A 20586-nucleotide genomic window follows, 5' to 3' on the forward strand; every position below is an offset into this window, starting at 1 on the left:
TCAGGTCTTTTATTGTCTTAATACGGATGATTTTGGCATACAGCTCATGAAAACCCAAAATTCCTATTTCACAAAATTAGCATATTTCATCCGACCAATAAAAGAAAAGTGTTTTTAATACAAAAAATGTCAACCTTCAAATAATCATGTACAGTTATGCACTCAATACTTGGTTGGGAATCCTTTTGCAGAAATGACTGCTTCAATGCGGCGTGGCATGGAGGCAATCAGCCTGTGGCACTGCTGAGGTCTTATGGAGGCCCAGGATGCTTCGATAGCAGCCTTTAGCTCATCCAGAGTGTTGGGTCTTGAGTCTCTCAACGTTCTCTTCACAATATCCCACAGATTCTCTATGGGGTTCAGGTCAGGAGAGTTGGCAGGCCAATTGAGCACAGTGATACCATGGTCAGTAAACCATTTACCAGTGGTTTTGGCACTGTGAGCAGGTGCCAGGTCGTGCTGAAAAATGAAATCTTCATCTCCATAAAGCTTTTCAGCAGATGGAAGCATAAAGTGCTCCAAAATCTCCTGATAGCTAGCTGCATTGACCCTGCCCTTGATAAAACACAGTGGACCAACACCAGCAGCTGACACGGCACCCCAGACCATCACTGACTGTGGGTACTTGGCACTGGACTTCTGGCATTTCCTTCTCCCCAGTCTTCCTCCAGACTCTGGCACCTTGATTTCCGAATGACATGCAGAATTTGCTTTCATCCGAAAAAAGTACTTTGGACCACTGAGCAACAGTCCAGTGCTGCTTCTCTGTAGCCCAGGACTGGCGCTTCTGCCGCTGTTTCTGGTTCAAAACTGGCTTGACCTGGGGAATGCGGCACCTGTAGCCCATTTCCTGCACACGCCTGTGCACGGTGGCTCTGGATGTTTCTACTCCAGACTCGGTCCACTGTTTCCGCAGGTCCCCCAAGGTCTGGAATCGGCCCTTCTCCACAATCTTCCTCAGGGTCCGGTCACCTCCACTCGTTGTGCAGCATTTTCTGCCACACTTTTTCCTTCCCACAGACTTCCCACTGAGGTACCTTGATACAGCACTCTGGGAACAGCCTATTCGTTCAGAAATTTCTTTTTGTGTCTTACCCTCTTGCTTGAGGGTGTCAATAGTGGCCTTCTGGACAGCAGTCAGGTCGGCAGTCTTACCCATGATTGGGGTTTTGAGTGATGAACCAGGCTGGGAGTTTTAAAGGCCTCAGGAATCTTTTGCAGGTGTTTAGAGTTAACTCGTTGATTCAGATTATTAGGTTCATAGCTCGTTTAGAGACCCTTTTAATGATATGCTAATTTTGTGAGATAGGAATTTTGGGTTTTCATGAGCTGTATGCCAAAATCATCCGTATTAAGACAATAAAAGACCTGAAATATTTCAGTTAGTGTGCAATGAATCTAAAATATATGAATGTTAAATTTTCATCATGACATTATGGAAAATAATGAACTTTATCACAATATGCTAATTTTTTGAGAAGGACCTGTATATTTGTTTGAGTGTTTTACAAAACAGCTTTAATAATTGAGAAAATATAAAATATTTACCTCGAGTTGATGACTATAAATATTTCTAAATGCAACTTCAGAAAAAAAGACATGCAAAACCATTCATTTTGTTGTCATAATATATTCCAACTTTCAGAGCCCAGCAACACTTTTGTTTACCCAGTTATTTTTGGGTCCTGGTAACTTAAGCTCTTACCGACCCCAAGTCAGCTTGTCCTGGCATTCTTGATGCTTCAGGTCTAAGCAGCCAAACAGCCCAAGAGGAAATCTGGAGCAGAGGCATGGATGAGCAGCAGTTCGATAGGATTTAGACATAAAGTCAAATTAGTGAGCTAAACTGACTTGCTCCTGTTTAAGTATAGCAGGTGCTCCATCTTCTGCAGTTAATTAAGGGAGATGGCAGTATTAGCACATAGAATATCTGTCGCTTGACACATACAGATCGTCGGATGTTTGTCTAGGCAGTGGTGTTGTAAATTTGAAATATGAGTCAGGATCATAATCATTATGATGGTTTTGCATGTTTTTCAGAACCCAGAAAGGTGACAATTTGATCGCAGAGACATTGCTTAAACCCTCATTACAAATTTTGGCATCATAACAAACTGCTCGTTTAAAGGTTTCCACAGCAAAAATCAGTACAGATAGACAGCCCAGATATGACATTTTAATTTTGTGTCTGTTCTGTTGCTATCGCTCATGCACACCTGTAGACCTGCTCTCACTCCTATTAGGGAGAAGCTGTGAGCTTTGATAAGGCTTTTTCCTTTTAGTTTAAACACCACATCATCACAGTAGCTTAGATATGTCTTAAGAGAGAGGAAGAGCGTTTACCCAGGAGCTGCATTAATATATGAAATCCTTTTGTATGATGTGAACTTAAGATATATGCTGTTTCTTTGCCCTGATCTCCCACAGTCACATGCAAAAGCAGCCCTTGGAGACCCTCTAGTAAAACACAGAGAAAAGATAAAAAGATGGTGGGTTTGGTGGGGGATTCCTTTTGGTCTGTTCTCATTTATTATGTTGACATATCAGGTTGTATAATGTTTTGAGGAAATCCACATTTGCTCTTTGAGAGTTCATGTAACAAAGCTGTAACAGAACCTAATTTGAGAAAGGCTTCCGTTGATGTACCATATAGAGTTGGAGCAAATATATTAAAGTGATTCACTGCAAAGCCCCGTTTTGCTTCAGGCTACAGCTACATAAGGTGCCTCACTAGTAGCACATCATTACCATGTCAGTAATCATGCCTATGTGCTCCATATGAACTGAACCGTGCAGACTGGTTAGATAGTTAAGATTTATTTGAGGCACTCACATTGCAAAAGGCACACATACTGTAATTGCAGAGCTTTTTGAAAATGGCATCACATTAGTGGATGCTAGTCAATTGTACATAACGGGTTCTGCTACCATGAGATTGCTAGAGTAATTGAATAAATGGAAAAAAGGACCTCATATGTTGTATAGACAGCTGTAGATAACAGCTGCTGGTAGTAATAACACCTAAATCTATGTATGAGATAAAATATTTTAACACAAAAAAGCATGTCATTTACTAGGTATGTGTTAAAGATTTTGCCCTAGGTAAAAACTGTCATTTTGCTGTACATCATTGAATGGCAACAGCGGGTAAAAACACGTCTGGTATTATTGTTTACATTTGTACCCATTCTACCTTCGGTTACAGTAATTTCTCTCAATCACTGTTTGATATTATGGTCTCATCTTCCAGCCCTACACGTTTTTGTTCCATTTAGGTCAAACTAAATTGTTCACTTAACTCCCAAGTCTGATTTCTTCCCGTGATATGCTTTTCAGGTGGAGGACTGTGGTGTAGGGTTAATAAAATATTTTACTGCTGTTACCCCTCGAGCAAATTTTCAATGAATTACCATAGAAACGACACTTCCTTCCATTTAAACAAAGGGTATATGTGGTTGAAAAGTGATAGTTGAAATTACGTCTACAGAAATGTCTCTCGATTTCTGATAGTGGTTGATCAGACGGGCCAACCTGAGGCAGACTATTTAGGCTTAAAGACAGACTTTTCTGGGCTAACTAAAAGATGAAGACAAGTAGCAATAAAAAGGATACCCCTGGCTGTCCAGTGTTTGAACACTTTCTACATTACTTATTCAAATTGTTTATACAAGTTGTTTATTACATTCCAAAAGCTATAACTTGACTCGTCTGTTTGACTGTACTTGACAGTATTTATTTTCTTCAGGTTGTACAACACCTGATTTTAGATTCATGAACAGTGACAGCAATTAATGTATGAAATCTGTAGCTGCAACCGACACGTTGGCTGTTGACTTGAATTGACCAATTTTAAGCTTGACCGGCCTGGACTAGTCACCGATTGGTTGTAAACTGGAAATCTTTTTTTTTTTTTTTTTTCTCATCAGTTAATGCAGCATATCTAAGAACTAACAGGTTAATCTGAAAACAAAACTCTTCCATATGGAAGTTGTTACTAAAGAATGAGGACCCAAAGGTTCAGTGAGGTGTTTAAAAAAGAAGCCAGAAGATGCGCAAAAGATCTAAGAAGCTAAGTGAATGACTAGAAGTGCATTTCGTTTTAAACAAATGTATAGTTAATATACAAAAAATAAAGGCATAAAAAATAATTAACTTACAATGCAGAGTTTCATCAAGATATGAAGCTTTTAGGGTGCTCAAAATATAAAAAAAAAATCTGGAGTGCTTTGTAGTGAGCATCCTGGTCACTGATTGAAGACGGGTCTGTAAGGACAGACAGTAGATTCTGAGAATAACTATAAACAATTTGGGCTGTCGCAAAGATCTGAGTTTGAATTTGATTTGTTGTCTTTAGTAAACATTTTGGATGACTAAATTTGGACTTATTCTGACTTGGATTTTGAAGCGTTTTCAACCAAGCTAGATTTACTTTTTCGTGAAGAATACACCTGTTCCAGCTCCTGTTTCAACTCATGGTTTTGATCCTCTGATGATTCTCAAACCATGATGGATGCTAATGTGGATGTAGAGCCTGAAACAATCGGTGATGAGGATAATGATGTTCATCAGAATGCTAACCTGTATTAATCTATCTGTTTTCCTGTGTATTTCCCAGCACTTTGCAGCCTCTGTTATATAGGTATGAACAGCAAATACGATGACATATAAATCCACCAATTCTATACATTAAACAGTCTACAAAGTGCATTAATAGAGTGGATGATTTAATTCTGTAATTTGTGCATAACGAAATTGAGTGCTTGGTTTTAATATTAGCTTGTTCAGTTTGTACAACACTTTGCTCTATTTGTTGCAACTAATCACTGCCGTGTCTAGTCTGTCTGCTTGGTTATCATTCTTGGCAGTTGTTGGCAGATGATGTGGCACTTTTACAGTCCTGGCAGGGTATATGGTTGGTTTTTACATAATAATATCAGACCATTCCAGAAACAAAACAGTATTTTCTACAGAGAGATGCATGCCGTTCATTCAGGCTACGACTTAAACAGGGTGCGTGACTTCTTGAGACACCAGAAAGGTTCAATGTAGTAGAGCAAAGTTGCTCTGTCTCATCTTGATTAGCTGTCTATCTCTGGGTGTCTTGGAACATGCTGGATCTGGAAATTTTGGGAATTGGTATTAGATTCTACATTCCCAATAGAGTACACAGCAAGACAGCTGATAAAGTTACTTTTGCTAACCACACAACTAATTTAAATGCTAACATAGAAAAAGTAATCTGTAATCATATTGTCTTTAAAATAATCGTAAGACCCTGTTTACAGAGAGTGTTCCATCTCTCACATAGGGTGCTATATCACCTCTGCTTTTTCAACAAATACTTCATGTCCACCCATAGCAGGAGGCCATTAAAAATTGCTTCATTGCTGTTAAATGTAGTTCTTAAAAAGACTGCAGAATCAAAAATATTCAGTATTGGCAGGTGAACACTTGACAAAACTGGCCACACTGCTTTGATCGCTGCATCTCTAGGCACAATCTGCGGGACTCATGATTAGCCTCAAAACTCCTTAAATCTTCTTTGTTTGCTTTTCTTTTGCACATATGCTTTCTGATGACCATACTTAACAGATGCGATTTTCACCTTCCAATGAGCTGCTAACCTTAGAGATTTACATATCTTTTTCGCTTAGAAATGGTTTTGACAGATCTCTGTATAGATGGTTTCCCAGAATTGTTTTTAAGTACAGAATATACCTAAACGTTTTGCCTCAATCTTATGGAAAACTTTGAAATAGTGACATTTAGAAGGCTCCCATTGTAAGTTAAGAACTATAAACACCTGTCATTTTAGTGTGGGAGGTTTCATGGCTAAATTGGACCAGCCTGGTAACCAGTCTTCATTGATTGCACATTGCACCAGTAAGAGCAGAGTGTGAAGGTTCAATTAGCAGGGTAAGAGCACAGTTTTGCTCAAAATATTGAAATGCACACAACATTATGGGTGACATACCAGAGTTCAAAAGAGGACAAATTGTTGGTGCACGTCTTGCTGGCGCATCTGTGACCAAGACAGCAAGTCTTTGTGATGTATCAAGAGCCACGGTATCCAGGGTACTGTCAGCATACCACCAAGAAGGACGAACCACATCCAACAGGATTAACTGTGGACGCAAGAGGAAGCTGTCTGAAAGGGATGTTCGGTTGCTAACCCGGATTGTGTCCAAAAAACATAAAACCACGGGGTCAAAATACACGGCCGGGCTGCTATAGCCAAACCTTTGGTCACTCATGCCAATGCCAAACGTCGGTTTCAATGGTGCAAGGAGCACAAATCTTGGGCTGTGGACAATGTGAAACATGTATTGTTCTCTGATGAGTCCACCTTTACCGTTTTTCCCACATCCTGGAGAGTTACGGTGTGGAGAAGCCCCAAAGAAGCTTACCACCCAGACTGTTGCATGCCCAGAGTGAAGCATGGGGGTGGATCAGTGATGGTTTGGGTTGCCATATCATGGCAGTCCCTTGGCCCAATACTTGTGCTAGATGGGCGCGTCACTGCCAAGGACTACCGAACCATTCTTGAGGACCATGTGCATCCAATGGTTCAAACATTGTATCCTGAAGGCGGTGCCGTGTATCAGGATGACAATGCACCAATACACACAGCAAGACTGGTGAAAGATTGGTTTGATGAACATGAAAGTGAAGTTGAACATCTCCCATGGCCTGCACAGTCACCAGATCTAAATATTATTGAGCCACTTTGGGGTGTTTTGGTGGAGTGAGTCAGGAAACGTTTTCCTCCACCAGTATCACGTAGTGACCCACTATCCTGCAAGAAGAATGGCTTAAAATCCCTCTGACCACTGTGCAGGACTTGTCAGGACTTGTATATGTCATTCCCAAGATGAATTGACGCTGTATTGGCCGCAAAAGGAGGCCCTACACCATACTAATAAATTATTGTGGTCTAAAACCAGGTGTTTCTGTTTCATTGTCCAACCCCTGTGTGTGTGTATATATATATATATATATATATATATATATATATATATGGATATAATGTTTAATGAAAATATATATGTGAAAAGAATATATGTCGTGCTGCACAGACTTGAGTGGAATAATACTAGGAAGCATGCTCAAGTGCATGTATTACCACTGAAACAAATGCACTGCAGGTCCACTTAGCTGTTCCTAAATCTAAGTGTCTTACATAATGAAAAAAAGGTCCAGGAAGGAAGTATCAGATGAGACTGACACAACATTTCACGTTTGGTGCTTACATTACTGCAAATCATAATGCATATGCTAGCTCTGCTTCTCATGAAGACACATTTTGTATATAAATATATGAATGTACAACCTCAGAACAAAAGACTGCCTGAAGTTCTCAGAAAGATTACATAGGAAGTCCACATGTGTGATTTAAATAATTGAAGTGTAATTTTAATGGAATTCTGTGCATTCAGTTGCTTCATCTTTCAACAGAAAACTGACCTTAATTGCCACTGTGTTTTAGTGCTTCTTTATGCATGTAGAGCACAGACATCACCTCAGCCAGTCTGAAAACAACTAGTTTACACTTGGTGATTATCAAAGGTTTCATATATTTATGTTTTATCTGAAAGTAAACCTAAAAAGCAAGATATATTATCAAGTGTAGGACTTTGGTATTCAGAGCATTATCTGTTGTCTTTGCTCAAACAAGGTGCAAGAAAAAAAAATAATTGAGTTTGAATTGGTTATGCCTGGGGCTAAGTGCTAAAACAAATCTTTAAATGAAATTTATTACAAGCAGGGTTACTGTTCCCAGGTGTTATTGAATTCATTTCTCATTTTGACCTGATTTAGAACGATAATGGTAATAAGTGAGACTGGCAGAAAAGATGACAGTGACATTGCACATCATGGATTCCCTTCAAACAGATTAAAATGCAGTCAATCTCTGTGGCTTAATTGATCCTTGCAGATGGTGTCTTTTCTTTCAATTGTTTTCCTCAGCGGGGTATATTATTGTTTTCTTTAATAAATCCATCTGTGCCAATGGAGTAATTTTCTCAAATGCAAAGAATTTCTTCCCCATTTATATGTATTTAAGATCCCTGCATAGGAAAATGTAGTACCTCATTAAAAGGGTTCTAAGAAACAAATAACGGGGAGATGTTCATTCTTCAAGTCATTTGTATTCAGCCAAGGACAATTTAGGGGGACATTGTGGTTTGAGGCAGCACACTGCTCTTCACTGTAAGTGCAAGGTTGATGAGAGACACCCCCCCAACCCCCCCCGCCATCACCACAACATACCTCCATACCAAAGAAATTAATGAGGAAAATGAAGCTAATGAGATAACAAGCACAAGATGGAGAAACAGGCTGATCTGACGCGTCCTCCCGGTTATTTGGCAATATCTAGAGGCGTCACCGGCCTCAGACTCTCATTTTCTTCCTGTCATATTCAATCAGCGATTCCTGCCTAAAATAAAAAGCGAGTGTCTGGTTTGACCATGACCAGCAGAACATTTGGTGTGGCTGGTCTGCTCATTTTCTATCGATTTTAGTATTGGGAGAGGTTTCTAGTAAAGGTTTCATGATCATACAGTAGATGATTTGGTAGCATGAATATTTTGGTCTAAAGACACACACAGTAATTACTAGTAATGAATATGTGGTTTCACAAAGTAAGTTGCTCAATGGAATAAATGCTGTGCCTGAAATGTTTCCGTGAGCTTTTTTCCATTGTAGATAATTAGTGGCATAAAATAATGAGGTCGCTGGTAATGGTCATTTCTCTTTACATGCTTTGTCCTGATGAGTGACAACCCTAACTTCTCCTAATTAAACCAGTTTTTCTGCAAACCTGTGCACTTGGATCATTTATAAGGAGCCAGGAAAGATAGTAGGTCATCAATGAATGTAAATACGAGGTAAGGATTTATATATATGTAATATAGTAAGGATTAATGTACTGAGTGATAAGGCCCTTAGCACGGTGCATTACATAGCAGTTTGCAGATGAACTTGTGACAGAGACAGTACACTGAATTAGGAAGTGATTTAATATACTACAACATTTAAGGGCTGTTTGCCATTTGTTTTGCTGAATTGTTCGGCTGCAGCTTGGCTCCATGAAAGCTGCTGAGAATCCTGAATCAATCTGTTTTTCAAGAAAATTAACTTCAGCTTTAATTAGATTGGGAAATTTAGGAAAGTGCTCTATGTCAAATTGGACTAAATTACACAAAGAAAACCTCTCCTCATGTTCCTATGACCGCTTGGTTGGTTCATTTATGAGCGCTCACATTGTAATGGCAGTAATTCTGACAACCATAAGTGTATTGCTGGTTTAAACTTAAAACATGACTAGTAACAGCAAGGAAGGCTGTTGAACTCAATAAATTATCACCATGCTGAGTTCAATATAAGGTTTTAAATAGTCAAAGTGCCAATTAACTGTGGTGCTTAAATGTTTTTTTTAAGCCTACAGGACTCACACTCAGATCCAACCACAGCTAGATCTTTACACAATAGTTAACATTTTTAAAAAGTCCATTTAATCTTTTTAGTTTAGAAATACAGAATTAAATATAGATGACAATGTCAACCTATCCTGTGGGACCTACTTGTCCAACCTCTTTTTTCAATTTCAGTTAGCATTTTATATTACATCTTTATCTAAACAGCTTCAGCTCTGAAATATTTGTTAATTTCCTGTTATGGAACGCTCAGTTTAGGTCGGCATGCAGGATGTCTGTCCAAATTAGATCAATACTTTGACTTAACTGTCTTTTTCTAAAGTGATTCTTTGATTAATTGTTTTTAGTTGAGTCAGGGATGTCCTGAGAAAAGGACATCTGTCCATTTGTCAACAATTCAGTCGTGTACTTCAGAGTTTTTTCATCCAGGCCTTTATTTATCAAAATAAGATCAAACCATGATACTACCAGCACTGTGCTTTTCTAATAGAATTAGACAGCTGTTTTGTAAAACTGCCTTTCCATTTCATTTAAACAAAAATAATCTGTTCTGGTCTCGCCTTTCCTCTGAATATTTTTTTCAAAAATGGATCAAGCTATGATTACTACAACCCTTATATTTCACTGATGGGATATGATTAATATCCTGGCAAATAGTATTCTGATTTTTCATCCGCTTTGGTCTCCTCTATACCCTCAATATTTTTTAACCAAGGGTCACCCCATGACACTAATACAGTTTGTTTCACTGATGGGATAGGGTTAACTTGGAATTGGTATTTTCATTTCTCCAACACATTAAGTTAAGCAACATCAATAAAAACAAATCTATTTTGGTATAATCTGTCCAATAAATGTTTTTTAAAATAGTGCCAAGCCATAATACTAGTACCTTTGTGCTTTACCGATAGATAAATATTATAATTTCTCCAAAATGAGAGTTATTTATTTAAAGCAAAAGAAAAGGACTGTTTTGATCTCATCTTTCCACTAAATACTTTTCAAAATAGAACCAAGTCATGACACTACCATCGCTGTGTTTTGCTGATGGGATAAGGTTATTATGCTGGAAAATTGTATTCTCCTTTCTCCTGACACAAAGCTATTTATTTAAAGAAAAATGTTTCAGTATCATCTGTCCACAGCCTGTTTTTCAAAACAGGATGAGCCCATGATAATGTTACTATTGTGCTTTACTAATGGGGTAAAGTTAATATGGTGGAAAATGGTATTTTCCTTTTTACTGACACAGAGCTATTTATGTAAACCAAAAAAACGTGTTTTGGTGTCATCTCTTCACCGAATGTTCTTCAATATCCATAAGCCTTTTGTTCACTGTGATCTTTAACTGAGTGGCAATGTTACTTTTCAGAATTGCCTTTCTCTTTTTTAATCCCTCTATTCAGAGCGACATTTCTAATGTTTGCTAAAGCTTTTTTAAACCCCCATCAAATATAATGAAATATTATTCTCGATCACAAAGATTGTGGCTTTGTGAGCGGTTGAACTTGTGGTTCTTTTGCGGACAAAGCTCTTCCATCCACAACAAACGTGTCGTTCTCTTCTCATTTTCAGATTGATCCTAAGGTTGCCTTTCCCCGTCGCGCCCAGCCTAAGGTAAGAATGAATTTCTCACTTTACAGTCCCTGTAAAAAGTTATCATGCTTCATGTTGCTTGCTAAGTTTTATTGTGCTCACACAGCCTTCACAAAGAGGCCCAATTATTTAGTCTGGTTTTGTTGTTCACTGCTTGGCCATGTTGTCTTACCGAAGCGGTACAGCGTACAGCTATAAGTGATTAAGGGGACATTTTCAGCAGTAAGGAAGAAATTAGTTATTTTTCCTTATTTCTGTCCTATTTTAAATCTGGCAGATCTCTGTGTTTTCACCATGTCATTGTCTCTTTCTTTCCTTTTTGTGGTGGTTTTCAAGACTGTTGCTGCAGTTTCATTCAGCAGTGGTATAAAGTCAGGCTTTACTGCCTCTTTAAGGCTGCAGTGTAATGCGGTTTGCAAGAAATTTAAATTCTTTGAGGCTGGATGAAAAGAGGGCTGCACGGTGGCGCAGTTGGTAGCACTGTTGCCTTGCAGCAAGAAGGTCCTGGGTTCAATTCCCGGCCTGGGGGCTTTCTGCATGGAGTTTGCATGTTCTCCCCGTGCATGCGTGGGTTCTCACCAGGTACTCCGGCTTCCTCCCACAGTCCAAAGACATGCCTGTTAGGTTAATTGGTCACTCTAAATTGACCTTAGGTGTATGAATGAGTGTGTGTGTGCATGGTTGTTTGTGTGTTGCCCTGTGATGGACTGGTGATCTGTCCAGGGTGTACACTGCCTCTCGCCCATAGACTGCTGGAGATAGGCACCAGCTCCCCCGTGACCCACTATGGAATAAGCGGTAGAAAATGACTGACTGGATGAAAAGAACCAAGATCCTCCTGTCTTTTGTTGGCTGTTAATATGTCTTGGGTGGCACACATTAATATAAAAGTTTTATTTTTAACTGATTAGGCTGATATTTCCCTGAATACATTTTTCTGAACTGAATGGTGACTCCCAGCTGACATTGATGAATTACACTTACTGGCTGAATTACAAGTCAGAGTTCTTTTGTCACATCCAGAGTTGAATGAGACTGAATGACATGAGTGATCTAGAAATATCTTTATTGTGCTGCATGTATGCAGAAATTGTCACAATTAGCACTGAAACAATGGGTGATTGAAGAAATAAGCCATATTCCAATCATGCAGGAACTGTCACACGAGCTCTTCATGATGCGTATTATCTTTTCTTTTCTTGATTACTGGTCTTGAGCGGTGCTATTGACAATTAAATATTCAGCATGTGCAGATGGCGCAGTGGAGTAGTCGGGGGCTTTGTTGACATGCCCCCCCTCACACCATCCACGAGCTATTAATGTGCAAGGCTATAGCCCAGTGCACTGTAGCGCCTTCATCATCGCTTTCGTGGGCTTTTTTCCACCTAAACCAGGTGGAAATCGATAATAGATTTTCTCCTTTTCCCTGGATCACAGAGAGGGGCATTGTTAAAGACTTGTTCACGTTTCAAATAAGGAATTGGCAATGGAGGCTTTCAGAACCAGAGCACACTGTGACTTAAGGATATTGGCATGTGGCTGAGAAACAACCGGTGTTTTTCCACTTTTTCTTACACGGCAATCCTATCGACTTAACTTCATCTCATCTGAGCTTTGCTAATAAAAGTCGAAGGTGCAATACAACAACTAGGATGTTTGATGATGCATCCAATTATTAGGTGAACAAGTTACTTAGCTTGCTGTGTTCATCTTTACTTTTTTTTTTTTTCATAAGCATTATACTAACTGCTGATACAACTTAAAGGAAAGTACACTATTATTAAGCATACTTTCCACAACTGGCACTAAATTGACACAGTTAAAGTGCTACAATAAGGATTTAGTAAATAGCCATAAAGCAAGCTTGTGAGAATAGAAAAAAATGTTTCATTGAAAGAGGACTATAAAGGTTCCTAAAGCAATTGGATTAACATGCAGTGATTTGTACTTGAGGTTCAGCTGATTTTAGACCTTTGAAAGAAGTCCTATTCGGATGTTCCTATTTTTAAAGGCCTCTCTCTAGTAGGAGCTTCCTTTTTGTCCATTTTTTTGCCTCCAACCGTCTGCCTGCTTGGCTGCTTATGTAGTGGTTGAATAGGTTGCCTTTTTGTTTAAAGAAGCTCGGCTTTGCAGGGACCTTAGTGGCACGGGCTTCAGGGAGGAAATCATGATGACAGCAATCGGCATTCTCGCGAGTTAACGATGACTTCAGCGGCAACCTCGCTTGTGGCCTCTCACGGCTCAGTGCTGCAATATGGTAAAACTATACAGTATGTACATCACGTAGCGTAATACTGAAAAAACAGGCAGGAGGTGAAGGTGAACAAGGAGGACATTTCACTGTAAACAAGCGCGGGTGTTTGTGTCGGGATGACAGGATCAGAGGAAAAAAAAAACCCAACATGTATCAGCAGACATTCCTGACACTGCCCCAAAACACGGACTGTCGTAGGCAGACCCAAGGATGTTCGACATCCTACAGTCGTTAGGTTATATTTAAATGGACACATCCGCTGATGTATATTTAAATCTAGTATAGCATTTAACACAAAATCAATTTCTGCAGCTGCACAAGCCTGTGTAGCTGCAGAAATTGTGAAACAAAAGGTTGCTGTGTGAATACATTACAGGGTATATTATTTCTACACTGCTTTACAAAAGTATTCAGCCCCCTTGAACTTTTTCAACCTAGTATCAAATTACAAACTCCAAACTTAACTGTGTGTTATTATGATTTAATGTGATTGACCAACACAATGAATCTCAATTAGATTTAGGTCAAGACTTTGACTGGGCCATTGTGCTTTGATCTAAATTATTGTGTGTCTGTATGCTTAGAGTTGTTGTCCCGATAGCAGGTGAACCGCCGTGTGTTGCTCCATCCATCTTCCCATTAACTCTGACCAGCATGCTGAAACCCCCCCTCCAGCATGATGCTGCCACCACTATTTACTATGGTGGGGATGGTGTGTTCAGATGTTTCTAGGAATTCTTTGTCAGTGAACTAACCCTGCTTTAAACTTTCTCCCTGCCCTGTCTGCTGCTGTACCTGGCGTTCAGAATTCTGTCTGTTCACTAATCTTCTCCAACAAACCTCTGTGGCCTTCTCAGAACATCTTTTTTATACTGAGATAAGAGTACACACAGGTGGACTCTATCTGGATTTTATTGAAGGGCATCAGAACACAGGGGGTTACACGCCACACTTTCTTTTCATACCATTATATACCACTCATTATTTTCCTTCCACTTCACAGCCATGCACTACTTTGTTCAGGTTTATCTTATAAAATCCCAATAAAATTCATTGAGAAAGAATACTTTTGTGAGGCACTGTATATATTGTTTTTGTTTTCATGTATATGCATTATTGAGGAATCGTATTTTTGTTTTGTGTTTGCATCACAATATTGGTAAAGGGCACAAAGGTGAGATAACCACCGACTCTGTCAATCAAAGAAAACAGGTTGAGCAAATGCAGACCATCATATACATCACAAATGAATAATGTCCTCCTACCTTAGCTTATCATAGTTTTTTTTTGCATTTTGTGTTATAAATAGAGGTTGTGCTTACAAGTAAAAAATTCAAAGGTATCAATATAGGCCGGCCCACAAATATTCAGGGATAGTTTGCATTGAGAATGATTGACAGGTGCGAATGAAAGGATTAAACAATCGTGATGCGATGCAAAGTGCTTTATGCACATTCACTTACGACTCGCCTCCTCCTCGCCTGTCTGGGGATGGTCATGGCTTTGTTAGATAGGCAGCTGGACGTGGCTTTAGAATGCCAGGATTCCTCTGTAAAGGTTTTATCATCTTAGCATTTAGTTCCAGACCAACCAAACAGTTCTTTATCCACCGGCTTACTGGCAAAAGACGATCATAGTGGATGCTGGTCCCTGCAGTGGCTGCTTAGTTAGGATTTGTTGGAGCTGTTGTTTAGCACAGATACAAACACAGATAGGATGAACAAAATTCATCCATGATGCACATTACTTTGCTTTCCAAAGCATTGTTCAAAGTTCTACCCTGAGTTAACACCTGAAAATTGCTTAGCAGATGTGATAAGTGGCTGGCAAGTGTAAAAGCAGAGGATCATCGTTTTCATGAGATGCAACACGCTGCTTGGATTAATAGCTGTGAAGTAATTGTAAGGTGTGATTGATCAATTGGTTTTTGAGCTGATTTGGAAAGATCTTAATACATGTCATCCAGTTAACAGAGCAGATGCTTAAAACTTTGTCAAAACAAAAGAACAAAGTTATTTTTCTTTAAGATATACATTTTCTATTTAATGAAACAAAACACTATTAGCAGAGGTTTTCATTTTATCAAGTGCAATTCTTTATGTAGCTCACCACAAACTGGTGTGTTTTTAAGATCACACACACACCACGCACAAAAGCAACCCGCCGTCCTGTTTTAGTTTTGCATCTGTGTACAAAAAATGGTATAAGAGACGGAGAGGAGATATTTCACTATCTCTGTGCCTTCTTGTTTGATATTTCCCAGTAAGACTCGAGCTGAAGCACGTAAACAAGGCACGCTCAGTTGTACTATTATTATTTATTTTTTTAAAGAAACAAAGACAACGCTCGACATTTACCACTCAGTTGCCGGCGTCATTACCGCTGCTGCCGCCGCTGGTTTTGTTTCTCGCAGTGCAGTCACACACAAGCATAACATGTCCCAGCATGATTTTAATTGCCAGTGGGACTGTGGCCACTTCAGTGGGAGATGAGTTCTGATGGCTTGTTATGGAAATGAAAGGAGGGAGCAGCTTTGATTTACAGAGCACTGGGCGTAACCCTTTCGTTGCACCTTTCAAAGGGATTTGCCGTAGGCCGAGTCAGGCCGAGCGACCTCTGTGACCCACTGTGCGCTGCAGAGGAGCAGCTGTAACAACACTCGGAGGAAGATGTTTGCATTGACAGTCCTTTCCTAAAACTGCTCATATTCTGCTCTAGGAAAGAGAACTAAGTTAGTACAGTAACAACGCAGTTCAGGTTAAGAGTGGATAATAAGCCAGAAAAACCATTGGAGCACTGTCTAAATTTTGCTTTCATATGCTGTTTATACTTTGTGTTCTCCGTCTTTCTCTTCCTGCCACCCACATCAGTGTGTGTCACATTCTCTTCTTCCCTTTGCTTCCCTCTGTTTCTTCTGTCTGCTTTTCTCTGAAAGGCAAACTGACCGGTACCCACCTCCTCCACCTGTCTGCATACCACACATTTCTCTCAGAGACTTTGTGCTTTATGGTCTCGCCTGTAGATAAACAAAAAGGCCAAGTATTGTGAGGTTATATAGATCTACAGTTTTGCAGATGGAACCAAGTTGTTCCCTTCTATTGTGTGAGAAATCACATAATTTAATGTACAGCAGAGTGTAAACAGTGTATTCATACCCCTCTGCATGTTACAGCCACAAACTAATATATTTTCATTTGTATGTGGTAGGGAATTAAACAGGATGAATGGTTTTGATTTTTATTTATACAAATATAAAACTTTAAAGTGTGACATGCATATGTTTTACCCCCTCAATACATTAAGTCTAATCCGTTGCCTTCAAAACTCACCTGATTAACAAATAGAGTTCAACTGTGTAATTTATTTTCAGTATGAAGTCAGGCTGCACATTATTAGAAAATCATACTGCAGGTGAAGACTGCAATGATGGTATCAGTTGGGATAAATTCAAGATTTCTCCACTTCTGTCCAATTTAGCTATGGTTCCAGCACTCTTTGTGACATTTACCCTCTAGACCACTGTCATGTATGTCAGGATCTGCTGCAGTTAGAAACCATTCAACAGGCTGAATTTCCTAGTGACACATAATGTGTGAGAACTGGCGATCAAACAGTTATATTAGGCAAACATTAAGGACTTATCAAATAATAATTAAATATTTAACTAAGCAGTGTTTATTTCTGTCTGCTTTAAATGCGTTACAAACATAGACACTATGTAGTGTATCCAGCTACTGGAAAGAGAATAACTGTATTATTTTAATCTGAACTACATAATTTTATTGACAAAGACACATCTGTCTACATCTGCTGTTTTGATGGAATGGTGCAACTTAATTGTATTTTCTTAAAGACTTTACCAGGACATCCTAATGCCCTCTTTTCCCCTGCATTTAACAAACATCACCAAATATATTATTAGCACAGAGAGCATGGAAGTTGTATAATTAGGTCATATTTTTTGCAGCTCAAGCAGTTCAAGTAGTTCTTAGTGATAATAATGTTGCACACAGTGATATTGCAATGGCGATAAACTTGCGATATACAGTGTAGCCCTAATTACAAATATTGAGTCCACTGTTATTATGATGATTTTTGGAGGCGTAATATAAAGACAGCTGTTTTAGCTGCAACCGTCCACAAATCTGGCTTTTTTCAAGAGTGGCAAAAAGCGAGCAATGACAACATGCCGTTTGTAGTTTGCCTCGTGCCATGTGGCAAACTAGACGGCAAACATCCGGACGAAGGTAATCATGTCAGATGAGACCAAACCTAAACTTTTGTTCTACATGCAAAACATTATGCTTGGCAGAAAACTAATGTCACATCACTCCGAAAACAGAATCATCATTGTGAAAAACTGATGGTGGAAGCATCATGCTGGGAGCTGCTGGTCAGTAGGTCAGAGCTGATGGGAAGATGGATGGAGCTACATATTAGCCAAATCTGGAGGAAAACAGTCAGAGGGTGCATAACACATTAGACTGGGGCAGAGGTTCTCCTAGCAGGAGAGCAACCATATAAATACAGTCAGAGCTGGAATGGAATGGTTAAGATCAAAGCTTAGTGGTTCAGTCAAAGTCTGGAACTAAATCTAAGTGAGGTCTTCATAGACGCTGTCCATTCCAGCTGACTTGAGCTTGGGCAGTTTTGTAAAAAAAAAAAAAAGAATGGGCAAATATTTCATTGTCTAGATGAGTTGATCTTATAAAGTTCTGATAAAGTAAATTGAAGTTTGTAGTCGTAATGCGCCAAAACTTCAAATTTCAAAGGGAATGATTACTTTTACAAGGCACTAGATGTTGTATCCAATCAAACATATTTTCTTTTGCTTTGTCTGTCATTGTCATTCTTCTTCACTGCGTCTTACCCTCTCTTCAATTTTCTGCACTTTGTTCTTAGTCTTTAAAGATTACAAGGCCTTGTAAATCCAGCCTTGCGTCTTGCTCAGTTATTCTATCTAGATTTAGCAATATGATATCCCCCCCCCTCAAAATGATCCTTATTTTAAATGACACTGCTCACTGCTGGGAAAATGAAACCGCTGTAGCTGCCAGTCCCTTTGAATGTCCCTGCGAGTTTATTAAAAGCACCAGCTTCCCGTTCCAACTCAGATCTGTGCAGCTGTACGAGTCCGAGAGAATATTCAAGGACAAAAGTCTACAGTGTAATGCATCAGAATGCTGCATCGTTATCTTTGATGAGCGTCACAGTTCATGACAATGAGCTCTCCCTAACATTTCAGCTATGATAGAAGGCTCTGTCTTTATTAGACATTCCATTTTTTCGAGGCATCTCTGGTGTGGAGATACCTCCTGGTATGGGAGAATGGGATGTTGTGCAGACTATTATCCAAACCTTACATTGCATTTCATAGCATGTGGCACAGGTCTTATTCCGGTGACTGACCAAGATATCCAGCTGAAGAAATATTTTCTGTTTGTCTCTGTGAATGCACTTTTGAAAATGGATTTTACAACTGACACTAAATGCATCGAGACAGGGAATGAGACCAAGAGGCAGTCAGAATGTTACCAAAGAAAACTTTGACTAAGATGTCAGAAAAGTGACAAGGAAGTTGATGGGAATTCTTCAATGTCACACTCCTCTCAGACGTGAAAAAAAACAAACAAAACGGAGCCATGCAGGCAACATAAACAAACCAGTCCTCAGATAGAGGATGACACAAGGATTGGTTTTTCTTCCTCTGTGGTAATGGCCGCTGTGTCGAAGCTGGAGATGGGTTTTATTCCCTGACCCGTCAGCTCCTTCGCTTTCAGCGGCCTCGGTGGAACTGCTCCAGATGAAAACGGGGCCAGAGCAGAGACATATGAATGAATGTTTGTTTGGTGGTCAGACACAATCACCAACTGAGTGACCCAATTAATGGGTAGTCAAAGCAATGCTCAGTTTGATTCATGCATGTTTTTTTTTTTCATTTCACACTTCCTAAATGTATCTTGTGTTCCTTTTTTTTTCCCCCAGTAGTGCTTTCAGCCAATATTTATGCTTCAATGGAAAGATAAATGATTTGTAAAAGTGAATGCTAGTGTAATTATTTTTTGTCGCAGATATAATATGAACACACATTTATTTTGTTTGAATAATTGCCAGAGCGCTTATAAATGGACGGGATGTGTGTGTGATTCTTCTTTCCTCTGCCTCTCCTCTTTTCTGCTCTGGTCTCCTTGGTTGCGGGTGGAGAGTAATTAGGTTTTCTAGGGGATTGAGGGGGCTCTTACAATGCTTACCAATGGCAGCAGTCAGGCAGGCTAGTGCTGGCAGGGCAGAAAGGACAGAGGGCTGTGGAGGAGCCTGGCACCACTAAACCTGATGCTGACTGACAGTAATGAGGACAGCCTGCTAGCCAGGATAGAGAGGAGAGAGCACAGGAGAGGAGGGCATGGCCCTTCACAGCAGCTCTCAAGACTTCTTATCAAAGGATGTGCATACACAGACACATGTACAAGACAAACAAACACAAGCAAACACGAGTTCAGCATTTACATGAATGTAAAGCACAGCGAACGCATCACAGGGATTTTGTCGTTTGCCTTCAGTTATTAACCTCATAAAAAAAAAGAAAAATAACATCCAGTGTGATTTAGTCCAGAGAAATAACCACTGCACTGGAAAGATTATTCATTTTAAAAGCATTATGCTATCAGATGGAACAGCAACTTTTGTCTCCTTGGAGAAAGCCTTAGACTTACACAAAGGAAGCGTGTTATAATGTTACCACCTTTGAAGTGGAAATTACACTGTTTGCACCAGGGGTTGTACCTGATATTGATCATTTAAGACACAGCATCCGTTGATACAGATTCTCAGTCCAGTATTTGGACTTTCCCAACTACACACTACTCCCATAGTCCTTAGTTGATGCTATAAAGAACCAGCGGACAACTGGTTTGATGTTCCAAAATCTTAGAGCTTCCCTAGAGTCGCCTTTTACGTTCCTTTAAAGGTCTCTTCAAATAGATTGGGTGAATTTCTCACCAGCGTATTCAGATTCTTCTGCCATGGACCACACTTGTATCATAATCAGTTTATTTCTCTGTCTTTCCACCATCATCATGTTTATCAAAGCCGTCTGAATAACACTCTTTGCAAATTACATTTATGAAACTTGCTGCCAGCAGTTTTTGTACGACCTATCTGGAGGAGGAACTTAAAATGACATTAGGAAGTTACTTTTGTACACAATCTGCTTTCATGTGTATGTAGGTATATATTAATTACAGCCCATGTTTGGAACCTCAACAATGTTTCCCTTTTTTGTTTTTAATATCCTCT

The 20586-nt window shown here is 39.4% G+C and overlaps 1 protein-coding gene across 9 annotated transcripts in view; it reads left to right on the forward strand.

Moving 5' to 3' along the window:
* Positions 1 to 20586, forward strand: part of msi2b (musashi RNA-binding protein 2b) — a 344415-nt gene that overhangs the window by 6221 nt on the left and 317608 nt on the right. For all 9 annotated transcript variants that reach the window (XM_047379919.1, XM_047379921.1, XM_047379922.1 and 6 more), the window contains exon 5: positions 11016 to 11057. In XM_047379919.1, coding sequence (XP_047235875.1) covers positions 11016 to 11057 — 42 coding nt within the window. The remainder of the gene's footprint in view (positions 1 to 11015; positions 11058 to 20586) is intronic.

The sequence above is a fragment of the Girardinichthys multiradiatus genome, chromosome 11 (genome assembly GCF_021462225.1).
Source record: "Girardinichthys multiradiatus isolate DD_20200921_A chromosome 11, DD_fGirMul_XY1, whole genome shotgun sequence".
Classification (NCBI taxonomy): Eukaryota; Metazoa; Chordata; class Actinopteri; order Cyprinodontiformes; family Goodeidae; genus Girardinichthys; species Girardinichthys multiradiatus.